At 34.7% G+C, this 18895-nt stretch overlaps 2 protein-coding genes across 6 annotated transcripts; one reads left to right on the forward strand and one right to left on the reverse strand.

Annotated features, from left to right (window-relative positions):
• The first annotated feature begins 1382 nt into the window (after window positions 1-1382).
• On the forward strand, window positions 1383-7130 carry LOC108486272 (probable protein phosphatase 2C 60). Of its 4 annotated transcripts, none has more exons than XM_053029700.1 (11): window positions 1383-1424; window positions 3509-3631; window positions 3905-3968; window positions 4320-4428; window positions 5036-5189; window positions 5500-5625; window positions 5824-5947; window positions 6170-6246; window positions 6382-6434; window positions 6530-6584; window positions 6703-7130. In XM_053029700.1, exons 2-11 carry the CDS (start codon window positions 3515-3517, stop codon window positions 6904-6906), a joined length of 1083 nt encoding a protein of 360 aa, XP_052885660.1. In that variant the 5' UTR covers window positions 1383-1424; window positions 3509-3514; the 3' UTR covers window positions 6907-7130. The 4 variants fall into 4 exon arrangements, with proteins under 4 accessions (XP_052885660.1, XP_017645724.1, XP_052885659.1 ...); XM_017790235.2 differs by lacking the exon at window positions 1383-1424 and adding an exon at window positions 1637-1999; XM_053029699.1 differs by lacking the exon at window positions 1383-1424 and adding an exon at window positions 1643-2079.
• Window positions 6926-9663, reverse strand: LOC108486273 (uncharacterized). 2 transcript variants are annotated; one of them, XM_017790238.2, is made up of 4 exons: window positions 8844-9663; window positions 8327-8397; window positions 8049-8215; window positions 6926-7949 (listed from the first exon to the last, which is right to left on the reverse strand). In XM_017790238.2, the coding sequence occupies exons 1-4, from the start codon at window positions 8934-8936 to the stop codon at window positions 7915-7917; spliced, it is 366 nt and encodes a 121-aa protein (XP_017645727.1). In that variant the 5' UTR covers window positions 8937-9663; the 3' UTR covers window positions 6926-7914. The 2 variants fall into 2 exon arrangements, with proteins under 2 accessions (XP_017645727.1, XP_017645726.1); XM_017790237.2 differs by having other exon boundaries at window positions 8032-8215; window positions 8844-9649.
• Between the last annotated feature and the right edge of the window lie 9232 nt (window positions 9664-18895).

Below are 18895 nucleotides of genomic sequence, written 5' to 3' on the forward strand. Positions count from 1 at the left end.
TTATGCTAATTAATTCCACTATGTGTTTTGTCATATTTGGACAAAAATTTTGTTTGTCAACTCTAAGGTTTCCCAGAGCCTGTACAACTTTGGGGAATCTTTAGCAGCTACAAATGATGAATAATAATAGATAAGGATGAAAACATCGTTAACTACTTGAATTGGATAATTTTTTTAAATTTAGTTGTTAAGTTTTTTTTCCACTTCAGTTTTTAAGGTTGGCAATTTATTGTTATTTGATATTTAAACTTTGACTCCTTAAGGTGGGATGGTGTCATCACTTAAAATTTTAAAAATATTATATAAAATTTTAAAATAAAAAATAAATAAATTATTTAAAGAATTAAAATCTATAAGTGATAACATGATACAATCTTAAAATGCCACATTATTGCATTTGATAGTATTCAAGTATAAGGACCAAATTAAAATAAAAACTACAAAATTCTTTAACTAATATGGATAAAAATTCAAGAGTCAAAATAAAAAAATGTCAACTTCATATTTGTAATCTATACTTATTATAAAACTCATGGCTAAATTGGTATTACAAGTTAATCAAGTACCAATTCAATTTAAAAAAAATAAACTACCCTTATTTTGCAAAATAAATTATATTATTTAAAAAATATTTTTATCATTTTATATCTTTTATATATATAAAAAAACTAAACATACATAAAACTGAAACCCATACATCTTTTAATTTTCCATATGTGTACTTTACTTTTAAACTAAAATCTCGATATTAATATTAATTTTCTCTAATCGTGGGTTTGGTAGTTGCATTTGTTTGGACCAATGGCACAATAGAACCTTGGAGTTATGTCTCTCCATGATCTACATACAATACAAAATTAAAATAAATATTTTGAAGAATTATCAGAAAATAAATAATATTTTAATGATATCCCCTCAGATAAGTGCAGAACATGTTTGAAGAAAAATATAACAATTCTAATTGAGTTTTAATTAAATTGATATAGATATTATTGTTAATAGTGACGAATTAAAATTATGCCTTAAGGAGGCAGAGGTGAAATTAATTTTTTTAAAGATCGAAATTAAATTATATATTTGTATAATAATAAAAGTACAATTTCATCATTTTAATAATTTACTATTTTTAATTTTAAATGGATAAATTAATTTTATATCATCTTAGGACTTTTCCATTTCACCTATAAAAAAATTGATATTAATAGCATAGAAACTATGTTTGTTTTTCCAGAATAAAAAGTATTTTATTTAAAATTAATTATAAACACATTAATAATTTTTTATCATACTTTTATTATTTTAAACAGTAATAAACGTGAGAGAAGAAATATTCCTTAAATACCACGAACAAATGAATACCTTAGACCGCGAATAAAAGAAGAGGAATGTTGAAATCACATTTCAATTTTCAAAAATGGAGAAAAGTGAGTATTTTTCTCATATCAAATCCTTTTGATTTCAAAAAAATTATATCTTTACTTGCTTGATACATTGTTATTTAATTTTTGTTGAAAACAAACAGAAGGACTAAATTTTCGAAATTAAAAGTAAAGACACTAATTTTAAATTTCAAAAAAGTACAAGAGCTGAAAACAAAATTAAACATATATATATATATAAATAAAATGATATTTCTATCTTTATTTTTTAAGCAACTAACGTTGTTGCTAATGCTTTGAACTTAGATGACCCTCTCAAACTACCTTGAAATAAATCTAGCAGATAGATAGATAGAGAGAAAGAAATGGTGGAAAACTTGAAACTGCCCACCAAAGTCCACTGTTAGTCACAGCAAACGCCCTTTTTATTCAAAAGATTTAACTTTATTCAAAAAAGTCTCTCTCTTTCTTTCTATGTGCCTATCCTTTTTATCTTTGAATGTTTCCGCTTCTATCACCCAATAATTCCTTGTTTTCCTGCTTGACTTCCCAAGATATTCGCTTGGGTTTCTGTTAGTTTTCCTCCCTTTTCTTCCTAAATTGATTTCTTAGCTGGACATGTAAGGAGACTCACTTACAACTCTACAATAACACCATCAGTCCCCTTTTGTTTTTGGAACTTGTGTTCTTTAATCTTGATGTATCAAATTAGCATCCTTTTCAGTAGTTTTTAGAGTATTTTAGTTGCTTTACCTCAATTTGATCTTTTTAAGCACTGATATTTAGTTTAGGATCTTACTTGTGAGTTATATACATGTTTGTTTTTTTAAATCCTAGCATTCAATCTAGGATCTGGGTTTGGGGTTTTCTCTACTTATTTGTCTTCTTTCAACCTATTTTTTTCTAGCTGTTTAAGATTCACTTTTGAATTAGCATAGGAGTTTCTGTGTGAATTTGATTAAAGACTATATTAAGAATATTTTAGTTGTTGTTTAAGAGTATTTTAGTTGCTTTACCTTAATTTGATCTTTGCATGCACCAAAATTTAGTTTAGGATCTTGTTAGTTGTGAATTATGCTTATGTTCTTTAAATACTAGCATTCAATCTAGGATCTGGGCTTTGAGTTTTTTCTACTTATTTGTCTTCTTCCAACCTACTTTTCTTTTTCTAGCTGTTCAAGATTCACTTTTGAATTAGCATAGCCTTTACTTGGTAGAGTGAAAAGAAAATTGGAAGGATGGAAAATTGAAGGAATAGAAAACTAGAAGATGGAAAACATAATTTTTCTTTCCATAATTGTGCTTGGTAAGAGATGGAAAATTGGAAAGAAAATTGCATTTTATTTTCATCCATTGCTTGGTAGAGGTGAAAAATGGAAGGAAAGAAAATAAAACATTTGAACCATTGCTTGGTAGAGGTGAAAAATGGAAGGAAAGAAAATAAAACATTTGAAAAAAAGTGCATAATTTTGAACTAACATGCATATCTCTCTCATTTTCTCTCCTTCAATCATTCCAATTTGGAAGGATTGCTTTTTATGCCTTAGGATGCAAAATGATCTCCCCTCCTATTTTCTTTCCTCTCACTTTTCTTCCCAACCAAGCACACACAAAATTTATTTTCTTTACACTTTTCCTTTCCTTCCTCCCCTCCCTCCACTTTTCCACCCAACCAAACACATCTTAAGAGTATTTTAGTTGCTTTACCTTAATTGGATCTTTGCAAGCAGTGATATTTTTGTTTGTTGCTGGGATTTTACTTGCGAGTTATATATTTATATATATATTTTAAATTTTAGCATTCAATCTAGGATCTTGGCCTGGGATTTATTTATTTTAACTTATTTGTCTTCTTTCAACCTACTTTTTTATTGCTTTCAAGATTCAATTTTGAATTAGCATGGGAGGTTCTGTATTTCTGTGATTAGAGACTATCTTATCTGATTGCTGTTGCTTGGTTTGACAATGTCTGGATTAATAGATCAATTTTCCACGTATATTTCAGCAATAAAACTGTTGATTCTAAAAATTTTTAGCTGCAAAACTTGGGGAGGTCAAATAAATCTCGCTTTGTTTTGAGTGCCATTTGAGTTTTAGAAGCTGAGTTAACATTATTCATGCAATTGCAGAGATAGATGGGTGTATATCTCAGCACTCCCAAAACTGAAAAATTCTCAGAAGATGGTGAGAATGATAGAGTTAGATATGGTCTAGCATCAATGCAAGGATGGCGTTCAACTATGGAAGATGCTGTAAGTACAAATGACACCTTTAATTTTCAAATTTCCTAAGCATTTGGACCCTGCTAAATTGAAACTAGATTGGGGGTGATGTGGGGGTGGTATTTTAAGTTTCTATCAATGAGTTTTTAAGAGAGTTTAAAGTTTACGTTCTTGTTGATCTATGATGTGGGTCATTCTATTGTCTGTCTTGTCTCTTCCTTATGTTATAATTGTAGCTTATATCATCTTTTTATCTCTTGCAAATTCCCATTTCATGTTATAACTTATATTTTTTTTTGTTAGCACGCTGCATATCCTGATCTCGATGCATCTACTTCATTCTTTGGTGTCTATGACGGTCATGGAGGTAAGAATTTGATGGTTCGGGTACTTCATATGATTATTTCAGTTCCATTTACAGGTTTCATTTGTTGTACACCATCTGAACTTGAGGTTTTTGTTGCTTCTCATTCGTGTACTTTGTCTATTTTCCCTTTTAGAACTTGAACTGGCTGAAGGATGTTGAAATCTTTTACCTTCTGAAATGATTCTGAATCATGTTTAGATTTGGTGTCAGTGAATGCATAACTTTTTCTCTTTAAAGGTCCTCATAATTGCTCCTCCTAGTTTGCTCAATTTTGATCATAATATGAATTAAGTGTCTTACTGATGGCTTCTGTTCATTTTTCTTCAACTTATCCAAGTTCATAACTTGTAGGTAAGGTGGTTGCCAAGTTCTGTGCCAAATACCTTCACCAGCAGGTTCTCAAGAATGAAGCATATGCTGCTGGGGACATAGGAACATCAGTTCAGAGAGCATTTTTCAGGTTGATAACTTGAGTTTATCGTTGTTGTTCACCATATTTGCCTTATTATAGGAATCAACAATCTGATGCATGAATGACTTGGAGAGTTGGTGTTCAGTTCCTGCTTGTGATATTGTATCTTTATTAATTTTTTGATACTTGAAGTGCGAGAGTAACTTTTCTTTTTCCTTCCATTTGTTTAGGTCTGCTAATATTTGCCATGAATTTCACAATGTTCAATTCTCCTAGAAACATTGTATTCACATGTTCTCCATACATGTCAAAATGCTATCTCTATGCTGTTATTACAGTTTTAGTAACTTGAAAAGTAAATTGACACAAATGGTGTCAGTGATTTAAGTGTGCTTTTCTTTTCTTATATAATCTTAATATGTTTTTTAAAACTTTTTATTTCAAATTTTATATCTCATCTAGATTATAGATCTCGTATTGTTCCAGCGCAGTCGAAATGCTTTTTTCAATCTTTCAGAAAATTTTGAAAGGGGAAACTTATTAGATACCATGGGGCATCTATTCCCATCTTTCCCCCCTTTCCTTTTTGTAGTTCAAATGACTCCTCCCATTGTTTATTTTGTGTGTTTCCAACTTGAATTACGTTTTACTGCAGAATGGATGAGATGATGCGTGGACAAAGAGGATGGAGAGAATTAGCCATTTTGGGTGATAAATTCAACAAGTTTTCTGGCATGATAGAAGGTTTGATATGGTCTCCTAGGAGTGGTAACAGTAATGACCAAGTTGATAACTGGGCCTTCGAGGAGGTACTTACGAAAATATACCCATGTTATTGTCCCTAACTAACAGAAATTTGGTGTTAGCCGGAAGCTATGATGGAAACCAAGATCGAGGAAGAAGAATAGAACTTGCATTAATGTATGCCGACTCTTAGCTTGTGTAATGTGTCTATGCAAGCCCAGATGGTGGACAGTATACTTCTGTCTTGAAATTTAACGTTGTACTCTTCACTTACTTTTTGGTTGGGGCAGTGATTTAAATGAGCAACTTAAGACAATTTTATTTTGCAACAATTTGTATGTATAATTTGCAAGTGTTCCTTAAAATTGTAAACAGGGCCCTCACTCTGACTTTTCTGGACCAACATCTGGGAGCACAGCCTGTGTTGCAGTTCTAAGAAACAATCAACTTTTTGTTGCAAATGCTGGTGATTCTCGTTGCGTAATATCTAGAAAGGGTCAGGTAATGTTCTATTAATCAGATGTCGTTAGCTAGTTTCTTCTGAATGGTACTAAAATGGAGATTATTTGTGTTAATCAATTTCAATATATATGTGGATGGACGGGCTATTGTACTTTGAGCCATGGGGAATTTTCTCTCTTTCTGAATAAATTATCTTTATTTTTTTTTTTCTTATTATGTGGCTTGTTTCTTTTGTAGGCATACAATCTCTCTAGAGATCACAAACCAGATCTCGAGGTGGAGAAAGAAAGGATTTTAAAAGCCGGTGGTTTTATACATGCAGGACGTGTCAATGGCTGTTTGAATCTTGCAAGAGCTATAGGTAATTTACCTCCCTCTTTGATATCCAAAAACAAAAAGGGTACTAATTGAACTCACCATTTCAGTCATTGCAATTTTCTAAAGATAGAGACATATGCAGTATGCCACTTGGCACAAAGTGCTATCGCTTTGCCTAAATCGAATAACATTTTTATACATCCATAATCTCCAATCAAGTGTATGTATCCATGCACATCTATTATTGATTCCTTTTTTCCCACAGGTGATGTTGAATTCAAGCAGAACAAGTTTTTACCCGCTGAAAAGCAAATTGTAACCGCTAATCCTGATATAAACACCGTAAGTTCTGTCAGCAAGGTCGCTGAATTGCTATACCATTAACTATACCATCTTGGCTTTGATATGTGACTATCGATCCTAAAAACCTTTGGAGCTTGTGGCATCTAACTTAAAAATCTTAAAATTTTCAATTAGATTGAGCTCTGTGATGATGATGACTTCCTTGTGCTGGCATGTGATGGAATCTGGTATATGTTTCCAATGCCTTATTGGTTCACTCAGACTCGATATTGATATTGAATTTAGCCTTTAATCCCATCTCGATTTTGATTTTATATTTCAGGGATTGCATGTCAAGTCAGACGCTAGTAGATTTCATCCATGAACAACTACAATATGTACATAAGCCCTTACTTGTTTATGCAAATTTGATAGGTCAATTTGAGTAAAAAGGTCAGTCTAACCCTTTTTTTCCTAATGATCATACGCTTGTATGAACTATCACACGAAATGCAGGAAAGCAAGCTTTCTGTTGTCTGTGAGAGAGTACTCGACAGGTGCTTAGCACCATCGACAGCCACCGGTGAGGGTTGCGACAATATGACCATGGTCCTGGTACAGTTCAAGAAACCAATCAAGTGTGCCTCATCTTCGGAGGAGCAATCCTCCCAATCCAAATCAGCCGACAATGAATTGGAGATAGAGGGAACTCAAGACTAGTAGCTGCAACCGTTGTCGGAAGGATCAGATGACCTGCTTGTTTTCCTTGAATATTCCGATATGCATATGTAGATGGCTTTTAGCAGGAATGCAATTGATGACACATTAAGAAAGAATATATGTCCTTTTTTGTTTCTTGTATTTGAATCATTAAATTGTGATGTTTTTTTTTCTGAAAATAACACTATGACAATTTCAGTAATAACATGTACAGTTTGTAACTATCCAATGCTTTGGGTTATTGGTTCCATCTTAAAGTTAATGCCACTACCAGTTCATGTTAGGTCCCTAACATTTAGGTTCACTGAAATTTTGTCCCTACTTTAGCACTTAAACTTACACTTAGTAAATAGGTCCATTTTAATTAAAACTTGAATTCAATTAAAAATTTGATGATGTGATATTATGATATTTTTTAAAAAATTTCATGTGATAATGGCAAAATGAAAAATTATCAAGTTCAGGAACCACAATGGAAACTAAAGTGCACCGAATTGTACAAGTTGACAGAGACTACAAATTATATTAATGTCATAAAATTCATGCCAAAAGCAACACAGGCAATCAAGGAAGTTGGAGCATCTCAAAATCCTTTGATGTACATTGTAGAATACAGAGTTTTAATACAAAACATATTCCTCACCATAAACTAGAGTTTTGACAATGAGATTCTGTGACATTCAAGGTTTTGACAGTTAACAGACCACATAGAAAGGTTGTCAAAATGAGAAACAATCACTATATTCATATATGCTATAAACTGAGCAAATTTCCACTGATTTACAATTAATTCTAAAAGAAATATTAAGACGGTTGATGGTAATAATCTGTAGCAATGCCAATCAAATTTTTTTTTTTACCGCTAAACTGTGTGTGAAAAGATTATTATCAATTAGATTTCAGACCTTCAAAGCCACTGGATCTTGCCATGATATTTTTTTCTTCCTAACTCTTTTGCCATTAATGGAGCAATTTTTCGACTTCTCGTTTCTCAACAGGGCCTGAACATCAACTCGATTTCTCCCGCCCTTTTCCTCGTGAGCCTAATTGGAAAGATAGTTGAATGAATTCCAATATGACATCAGATAATAGCCCAACGAATGCTTAATGCTTCAAGTTGATTACCACATAAGGATCGATACCAGGAAGAGAAGATGGTCTTCTTTCACCGGCTTCATTGATACTGAAATTCTTAGGCTTAACCGTTTTGCTTTGCAGGTAGGGATTTTGTGATTGAACAGAATCTTGCTCTAGTTCAGGTTGTCGAGACTTGATCGTTGATAAATAGCTGTACCTCTGTCGTAAGAATCTAGAAGTGAGACGAAAAACAACATAATCTTAATAGGTTATCAAGTATCCGTCTTGATCACTATCTAAAACATGCAAAAATCCATACAAATTCGTGAAATAGATACAGTACCGAACTTCGGCCAAAAGGGTTTCTCGCCTCTGGTTCACTGTCTGCAATTTTTTCTTCTTTGAAACAAATTCCTAGTGCACAAAAACAGGTAGATTCATTAAGACTGGAGATATAAACACATAAAAAAAATTGGATCTTTATATTCTATATCATCAACAACACTTAAACTATGCCAACTCAAGTACATAAAACAGGTAGATTATAACTGGACACATAAACATATGAAAGTTTAGATCCTTATATTCTATACCATCAACAACAACGCCTAACCTATGCCAACTAAAGTGCATAAAACAGGTGTAATAATCAAAGAAAAAACTAAAATTTTAGGCAGAAACTAAAATTTTAGGCAGAAACAAACTCAATATCAACATCCTATATGCTGCAGAATCAAAACAAGAATCTAAAACTAATGAATTGATGTAATAAAAGAACTGTTTGATGATAAAAAAGAATGCGGCCTAGTTTTTGTCATATAGAAGGACTACAAAATAAGTAATTGAGGCAAAGGACTAACCTTTTGCAATTGCAAGAATTCCTGGAGTAGGGTTTGATGCTTCAATCTAGCCCTAGTTCCTTCATCAACCGAGTTCACAGAAACCCTTTTCATCTTTAATTATTAAAATTGAAACCCAATTATCTTTTTTTTAAATAAACCTTTCTCAAGAATATATATAGGCAAAAAGAGATGATCTTTTGCCCTAAAATTTATAGCCCAGAAAACCGTATCCCATTCCAATTAGGAGAAATAAAAAAGAAAATCCAAAGAACCCAAAAAAGCACTTGTTTTTATTAACTTGTTCAAATTGAAAAATCAAAACTTGAAGAAAAAGCAAGACGCCGTTCAAGGCGGAATTTTTATTGAAAGATAAAGAAAAAGGAAATAATAAGGAAGATGGGGAGAGAAAAGACAACTTTCTCTGAAACTGGATGGAGAATGTGAGAACCCAAAAAAGCCCATGAAGAAGAACATGGAAAGACTTTGAGTTGAAGGAGTGATGGGAAGATAGCGGTACAGAGAAGGGTAAATGCGGGAATTAAGAAAGTTCATATTTTTAATTTTTGGGGAATAGAGAGAGAGAGCTCTGTGGTTGGAGGACAATTGAAGACATATCTCCTTCTTTATCTGTCTTAGCTTTTCATATTTCTTTTTTTTTTTTGAATATTTAGGGGGTTTGTTTAGTACAATGGTAAAAGCTGGCTGGACCATTTTAGACAGAGAAAGGAAGGATGTTTGGATAATGGGAAGGCAGGACATAAATGGCTACTGTTTTGTTTTCATGGGACTGGGGGTTGCAGTTTTTCCTGCAAAGAAAGAACCTTTTACATGGTTGGACTTGGCTGGATGGCCAGCACAGCTACAATATATATATATATTAATTACTCGTATTAGTGTTTTAAAAGATCGTCTTTTGCAAAGTTAACAAAGTGAATGGAAGCTGTGCACCTGGTAGGTATCCGAAACAGAGGAGGTGAGCCATGAAGGCTACTTAAGTACCAGACTCTCGATTGGATCCAATCCTAGACATGCCCACAACCATCGCCACACTTTGATAAACGAGTTGAAATTCATTTGAGTAGATATTTTTGATAAACCGGTTAATCGTGTCGTTGCGTTATTTTGAAAACGAGTATCATTTTGTAAATGCGCCCTAAGTCTAGCCCATTTGAATTGTTATCAGAAATATTTAGAGTTATTAAAAATAATATAATCCCAGAAAAATATTTAAAATGGCCTTATTACAACCCAAAAATAAATAGTATTTAAGATAAACTAAAGGAAACCGGTTACTTGTTGTAAAGTCCAAGAGCGATCACCGTGGCCACGCTGAATCCCCTCTGGCTCCAAGTCCCTACATCAAGGCTCACCTGGAAGGATAAGGAAGGAGGGGTGAGTTTGGAAACTCAGTGTGCAACAAGCCCCTTTCAGATCCCAACCAATATCAGCATACTGGGCCTAAGCCCAAGTTCAGTTTCAATATATACTGGGCCGAAGCCTTTCGTTTAACGGTTACTGGGCCAAAGCCTTTACTGTAATCGGTATGGCCCATAGGCCCATTTCAATATCACATGCAATATTAATGGATGTATGCAAGCTCGTTTGGGGAGACTACTTAACCCACCAACCGTTACTCTCCACCCGTACCAACCAAGCTCTCCATGTGGGGAATAACTCAACCCACCCAACCAAACTCTCCACTGGCAGCATAGCTACTTTATCATATAACTGGAGGCCTAGCCTCTTTTAATAACTGGGGCAAAGCCCTTTTCGGTAAACTGGGGCAAAGCCCTTTTAGCACTTCCTCCGTTCATATAAAACCCAACCCATGCATATGTGAATATATCATGGCATATCATGTGCATATCATGGCATATCATGTACGCATATCATGTACAAAAGCATGTATCACATGCATCTTAATTATAACATAACCCTAGGGGTATAATGGTCATTTTCACCTAGGGGCAAAAAGGTCATTTTCACATTGTAAGGGTAATTTAATTTCTCTATCAATTATTAGGGTTTTCCATGCTCATTATCAATTATCAATAATTTCAAGTGTTAAATCAACGATTCTAGCCCATTTTAGCAAAACCGAGTTATTGGGCCAAAAACCCCTAATGGGCCCTGCATGACCGATCTAGTCATCTAGGCCCATTTAGCATATATTCCATAATGCTATTAATTGTCTTACTGTGCTATTTATCTGGATTCCATTTTCTACCAAACTTACCCAAATGGGCTCGAAAGCCCTTTGGGCCTGATTTCAGCCCCTCGAGGCCCAACTTACCGTGATGCAGCAAATCGTGCCCTTACCTGTTCCAACGATCCCTATCATCAAACTTAGAGTATCTAGCTAACCTATGAGCTTTCGCATGCTCACGAGTCCTCGAAATGCCAGAATTTTCGGCATTTTGGCTTTTCAGCATATATCGAGTTAAGCTACGAAAGAGGGTTCGTTACACACCTGTTTTGTAACGTTCACCAACGAAGTCTCCCACAACAACCTACAATTATTCACCACCATTCTTAGTCTACAGTTCATGCTAATCAACCCAAATCTTACCTTACCAAAATCGGCCAAAGAACCCCTAATGGCCATAGTTCACTTACCTTCATAGGGTCTGACGATATGATTCAAGCTTACCCAACACTGACACTCCAAGCCTTGCTGCTCCTCCAAAGTTATCTATTCCACTATACAAACCATAAAAATCAAATGAAGAAGCCCAATAAAGCCTATATCTCAATTCGACAACCTCCCTAAACTATAGGGGGTTTCGACTTTTGTAAACAGTTATACTACTGAATCGATTGGAGTATGAATACTTACCACAATCTTTTTTTTTGTACTGCTTAAAACTTAGCAGATGAAGGAATTGGCCACCAAAAAGTGAAGAGAAAAAGAAGGTTGCTGGTCAACAAGAAATCGGCACAACCAAGCTTCACAGGTTTCGACTTTTGTGGCTTTTCGGCAAAAGTGATGATGAGAAAGAGAGTAGTAGATGGGAAGAAAGGAATAGTAGACTGGTTTTGGATAAGAAAATAAAGAAAGATGAATGGAAAGGGTGATAGTTCTGGTTAGAGAAGAAAAAGGAAGAAAAGAATGGCTCTATGGTGTTCCAACAGAGGAAAACCGGCACAACTATAGCTTAATGCCGAATACTACCCTCAAAATCCCCAAGCTGATTTGTCCTCCCTAATCCCCTTTATTCGGCCAACTCTAATCCCTCCTTCAAATCCCTAAAATCTCTCCCCTTATCACTCCTTAATTAAACCATTCAACTGATTCCAACTCTCTCCAACAGAGTTCCATTCGGCTTCAACTTCTGCATGCTCAAGGCATAAAAATAACATCACATTTGCCATCATAGTGAATCGAACCCTGGCTTTCCCCCAACCACTTACACGCCACCTTTTTAGCTCCTTAGTGGCGTCAATTAGCCACATTGCTAGGGGATCTTTTGTGTTACATTTTACCCACACCTTTTAATAAGGCCACCTATCCAAAGCCTCTAACTCCTTAAGTCCAAAATCCAAAAATTCTACAGGGTTTTGGCCATCACATGGGCCTTCTATAAGCCCAATTACATACTTCAATTATGAATTTGACAACCAAATACCAAATTTTAAAAACTTTACCAAAATCTTGAGAATCACGAAAAACCCGAAAATAAGGATGTTACACATACGTAGCCAAGGCTACCTCATAACAAGTAACGCTCATAAAGGAGCTACTCACGGGCTTGCTCATATAAGCTATTGATCAAGGTGTAACTACACGGCCTGCTCACATAAGCTGTCAGCTATCTGACCCACTCAAGGATTACCTAGCCACCGGTAGGACACACAAAACCATTGCCCGGAACCCAATTACATGTATCGCTTTCATAATGAACTCGGACCAACTCAATGAGCTCGGATGCCTCATATATATCACGAACCCAGACCGACTCAATGAGTTTGGATTTCTTAATTCCTAGTGACATGTCACTTGTATCCTAAACTATTCCTAAGGTTCAAACGAGATTCTTTCTCATATACACATAACATCTCTATCGTACTTGCTCGTAACATCGTGGATAATGACCAATATCATTCATACTTACAAGGTTATCATTAGGCATAGCATGCATAATATTGATAAAACATTTATCACATAATGTCAACACATCAAAATATAATACACTGTCACATTATTTACACATGTACTTACCTCGGTACAAAATGATGGTAATTGAGCCTAATCGTTGTATACTTTATTCTTTCCTCGATCAAGACCTGGTTCACATTTTTCTTGATCTATAATGCCAAATTTAACTTGTTTATTAATCACATTATTCAAATCAATCCATAATTCATGCTTAGGTAAAATTACCTTTTTACCCCTATCTTTTCACTTATTTATGATTTAGTCCCCAGGCTCGTAAAATGAGATGCATGCATTTTCTTTGTTACCCAAGTCTATCCAAACCTATACCATGCTCATATCAGCCCATATTTTCCTTTATTTCACATATTACCCACTTTGACACTTTTACAAACAAGTCCCCCTTTTTGGTGTTTTCACTAAAAATCACCTAGTAAAAGATGTTTTTCATGCATCAAACATTCATATTCATCCATTAATCATCAAAATACATACATGTTGCACATGGGTACAATTTCATACATGAACCCTAGCTCAAAATATAGCTAGAAATGGGTAGATCATGTAACACCCCGAACCCGAGACCATCGCCGGTGTCGGACACGAGGGGTTAACGAGACAAATCCTCTTAAAGTACCGACCAATTTGGCATTTCCGGACGAAGTGGAAAAGCTGCGTCCTTTGTCGTCTTAAAAATCATATCTCGAGTTCCAAAACTCGGAAACTGATTCCGTAAATTTTCCTGAATTTAGACTCATATATCCATCCATGGATTTATTTCTAGAATTTTGTTGGGCCAATTGGTACAGTTTATTAGTTAAAGTCACCCATGTTACAGGGTCGACTACACTCGACCTTCGCGTTACAACTTGAATATCTCTCTGTACAGGGCTTTAATACTGGTGCCTTTTATTTCTAATGAAACTAGACTCAAAATGGGATCTGCAAATATAAGGCATGACTTCTAATTCTTTCTGGATAATTTATAGTAAATTTTCAAAGTTGCAACAGGGGACCCAGAAACCGTTCTGGTCCCGTCTCACGAAATCTCGAATATCTCTTAAAATACGGCTCATATGGTGGTTTCGTTTCATCCATATGAAAATAGATTCATTAAGGTTCAATTTCATAATTTATTCACTATTTAATTCTACTTATACTATTTTTAGTGATTTTTCCATCTCACCTCTGCTTCTTTGGCAGCATCATTACTAAAGCAAACAATGACTATTTCATAATTCTTCCATGGCCAACTATTTCATCATACGTAATGCAACTATGGCCACCTTATCAAAATTAAGGTTTCTAAGGCTCGTGACCATAGGTTTTAGAATCACACTCAACCGACCACATAGGCCATTTTCGCATGGCTTAAAGTTTACAACCCACAATTCAACAAAACAAAATAGCCTATACATGCCAAATGCTCTCCTAGTTCAACTACGAAGACAATACCAAAAGATTTCCAGCGGTGTGATGACTTCAACGACGGTTCCGAGCACATAAACGATACGAGTCCAAGAGACCTAAAATGGGTGACAAGAAAACACCGAGTGAGTTTATAACTCGATGAAGTCATAAGCATTCATCAACCAACCATTAATAAAATTATCACAACATGAAACGATAAACGAGGCTAGGTACTCCATCCATATCGAAACTATACTATAATTCCTCGGACCTTTCGGTACAATCTCATGCCAAGTCATACATCCACATTTCATATTCTATACAATAAGATATTTGAGGCATTTTCACACACCAACTCATTTTCACCACAATCATACAATTGCAATCATCACATAGATTTAAAGCTTACCAAGCTCAACCCGAGCATGAACATATTGCCTATTTGTCATGAGCTCAAGGTACTTACCGATCCATTGTCCGGATTAACTTCGGTAATGTCGCACACTCGGTGCCAATTGTAATGCAAGAGCATATAGTGAATCCGCACACTTAGTGCTATATACATTCAGCTCGCACACTTAGTGCTATATAATCAAACTCGCACACTTAGTGTCTGTACAATTTTAAACCCGCACACTTAGTGCCAATCTTGTCACCGTGTCCATTTATACCCGCACACTTAGTGCCGAGACCAATACCTTATGCATTTTGCTGCCTTTATACATTCAACAATGGCATCATTCCATACACATACATTTCCATTTACACATCAACTCATTTAAACACATTTGCATATATATTATGTTCATTCAAATCAACACCAAATATATGCTTAATGACTTACCTCGTGTTGGGTAAAATAGTTCCAAGTCGGCTACTCGATGACCTTCGTCTTTCCCTTGCTTGATTCTCCTTCTTTAACTCCTTGAGCTTAATCAATAAATCACTAGTTTAACCATCTTGCTAAACATTCATAATTCAACTACACATGCATATGTATGCTTGTATATTCGCAACCATTCTTACTAATCGCCCATTTGGTCGATTATACACCTAACCGAATATGCACCAAAAACTTGATTCAACATTACCTACATACTCACTTTAATGGCCGAATATATATATATATATATATATATATATATATATATATATGTACAATGTCAACTAACATCTTTTAATCACCTAATTTCATCTCATGAACATTTAATCAAATTTTCCCAATCTAGCATATATTTTCACATCCATTTGTAACATCATGTACAAACACATATACACACATATCAAAACACAAATTTTACCTATCATGCAACAAGCATAAATCGCACTTATGAGCATGCCATGGCGAATACATCCCACACCATCCCTTTCAATTTTTGGTCATGGTTAAACAAAGAAAACTCCATGTCTTACTCAAGAATGCTAAAGGAAATTTCAAGAGTAGTCAATCCATCATTACATGCATCATCAACAAGCTTCACATTTAGCATGCAATGGCTTTAACACAATATCAACCTTGGCCAAATACCATTTCCATGGCATAACAAGGATTTGAACCATGGGCTAACATGAACATCAAGTTAGCAACTAAAACATGCATGAATCTCATGACACAACCTCAAACATACCTTAATCTTGACACAAGTATGACCAAATCTCCTTCTAGTTCTCTTCTAAACCAAGCATGAAGCAAAAATCCTTCCTTTTTCCCTTAGTATTTTCGCCAAGATTTGAGAATGGATGAACAAATTTTTTCTCCTTTCTTTTTCCTCTACTCACGGCAACAGGGGGGCAATCCATGCTCATTTTTTTTTCATTTCTTTATTTTTTTCTACATAATCCACTAACTAAACATGTTGGAAACATGTTCCCTTGCCCATATTCTTGTCATGGCGGCCACTCTTCCCTTTTTTGGGCAAATTGACATGCAAAACCACTCTTTTGCATGCATGTACTATTAGACCATTGTAAGATTAGCCTATCACCTTTCAACAATGTTTCATACAAGTCCATTTTAATAAATTCACATAGAAATGATCAAATTAATGCATGAAACTTTCACACATGCATTTACTAATATCATAAACATAGAATATAACTTTTAATTACTTATAAGACTCGGTTTAGTGGTCCCGAAACCACTTTCCGACTAGGGTCAAATTAGGGATGTCACAGATCATGCTTCAAAGACTTCAAAAATACGAAGAACATTAAAAACAGGGCTATGGAGCACTTACAATCAAGCTTGAAATGTTGAACAAAACCCTAGCTATGGCTATTGAAAATTTCGGCTATCACTTGGAGAAGATAAGCACATTTTATACTTATTTTTCCCTTTTTATTCTTTTATTTACCAAATGACCAAAATAGCCTTTGTACCTTTCTTTCAACTTTTTCCTATGCATGCCCAGTTTTGTCCAAAATTATAAAAATTGGTCAAATTGCTAATTAGGACCTTCTAATTCATAATCTAAAGCAATTTCATGCTTTGAGCTTCTAGAATGCAAGTTTTGCATATTATTCAATTTTGTCCCTAAAATTCAATTAGACATTTTATGCATAGAATTTCTTCATGAAACTTTCACATAAGCATGCATTCATATCATAGACCTCATAAGAATCATATAATAATTATTTTTATCTCAGATTTATGGTCTCGAAACCACTGTTCTGACTAGGCCTTAATTCGGGATGTTACACTCCGACAGCACACTTTTTCATCCCTCAGTAAATCCAGTGCCCTAGGGAAACCCGCTTAAGTTGGAAAATGGAATACAGAAGCACAATTCGAAATACATTGATAGCATTAGTGTTGAGCAATTGGCTAATACATGTACAAACAAATTGCATCCACATCTTAACCATGGGGAACATTATGGCTTGTATAAAAGAAAGAAGAAAATTGTTATATCCCTCATGTTTCCTTTCGCTCCAACTTTTAGTTAAAAAATTTAATACGACATCCATATCAACATTCGTAAAATGTTCTAAATCTATATCTTAAATGTCATTATTTGGATAAAATGGGATGCCATAATGTTCACAAATACACTCAGGGGCTATGTCTATGTATTAGCGCCTCATGTAAACCCGATCATCTACCGTAAATTTCAAGTTGAAGTAAAATTCCAACATGACGGGTATGACCGCAGGTGCCATAGGTAAGACAACAAGCTGATTCCACCAATGGAAATGAACAATGTCTCAAATTTCACGACAATCTTTAGAGGCTAAGTTGAAACCACCTTCACAAATGAACAATCGACTATGGGTAGATTGAAATTTTTTTTTTAGCCTCTTCAGAAATAAATTTGTCGCTATTATATACTGATGACTGGGTAAGCACAATTTGGGTACGGGTTCATTTGGGAATTCTTGGTGGCATTTTAATCCAATTCTTCCTCTTTCAATGACAACCAAGTAATACTATGATACTAACCAACTAATCCACAATTAACAACAATAACACACAATCAATAAAAATTGAATCTAATAAACTAAAGTGCAAATAAAAGAAAGAAAATTCAAACTATATGGAATTGTTGTTGGTATCGCGGAATGAATCGATAGAGCATCATTCCCAAGAAAGTAGTAGAAAACCTGAAAAATAAAGACAAATAAAGCAGAAATAATAGAATAAAAGCAAGAAAAAAATGGAAAGAGATCGAAAGGGAGTTGACAAAAATTTGAGAGAAAAGATGAAGAAGGGGGAAGATTAAGGCAGCTAGGGCTTAGAATGATTGATTTGGGAGTTTTAGGGGTCTTTTGAGGGCTAAAACCAAAAAAAAAGTAGATTGTGATACCTAGACCCATTTTGGCATGAGTTGACTTGGATATCGCGATACCCAGGGGTGGATATCACAATATCCTGATAATTTTGAACCTTCCATTTTGAATTTGTCGATGGTATCGTGATATCTAGTGATGAATATCATGATACCACTGTGTTTCCCCTAAAATTATAATTTTGGAAATTTTAAGGGATATTGAGATACCAAGGTTGGGTATAACAATATCCATAAGGTTTTTGGCCTTTCAGTTGAAATTTTTGGAGGTATCACGATATCTCCCATTGGATATCACGATACCATTGGATGAAGCCCCAAAATTTTTGGAAAACTTCATCTTTTACCCCGAACATGCAAAATTAAATCTACTAAGTCTAAAAATGAAAATTGCATGAATTTAAACCTAATCTACACAAGCAAAATAAATGGAGTCTATGCTCAAATCAATTTAACTATTTACAAAACGAATTTGAACATAAAATTACTCTTTGACTATACCTCATGCTTCAAAGTGGAACTTCCACGAAGTCCTGGAGACTTTTTCCCTTCTCTTGTTCATCTTCGGGTTGATAAGGGCCTTTTTCAGCAAATGAAAATATCAAACTTGCCTTGAATTAGGTCGTGTCGATATGTGCACTTTGAGCCAATTCTTAGTGAAACTAAACCCACTCCATTGCACCTTTAGAAGAACCATCAATGTTGGGGTCACAAACTTAACA

Source organism: Gossypium arboreum, chromosome 6, assembly GCF_025698485.1.
Source record: "Gossypium arboreum isolate Shixiya-1 chromosome 6, ASM2569848v2, whole genome shotgun sequence".
NCBI lineage: Eukaryota > Viridiplantae > Streptophyta > Magnoliopsida > Malvales > Malvaceae > Gossypium > Gossypium arboreum.

Excerpts from the sequence above, each read along its gene's own strand:
- LOC108486273 (XM_017790237.2), bottom strand. The coding sequence starts at position 8,936 with ATGAAAAGGGTTTCTGTGAACTCGGTTGATGAAGGAACTAGGGCTAGA. Across the intron at positions 8,216-8,326 it reads ACCCTTTTGGCCGAAGTTCG|ATTCTTACGACAGAGGTACA; the intron begins GTACTGTATCTA and ends TCTCACTTCTAG. Across the intron at positions 7,950-8,031 it reads CTGGTATCGATCCTTATGTG|GCTCACGAGGAAAAGGGCGG; the intron begins GTAATCAACTTG and ends CTTTCCAATTAG.
- LOC108486272 (XM_053029700.1), top strand. The coding sequence starts at position 3,515 with ATGGGTGTATATCTCAGCACTCCCAAAACTGAAAAATTCTCAGAAGAT. Across the intron at positions 3,632-3,904 it reads GTTCAACTATGGAAGATGCT|CACGCTGCATATCCTGATCT; the intron begins GTAAGTACAAAT and ends TTTTTTTGTTAG. Across the intron at positions 5,948-6,169 it reads GAATCTTGCAAGAGCTATAG|GTGATGTTGAATTCAAGCAG; the intron begins GTAATTTACCTC and ends TTTTTCCCACAG.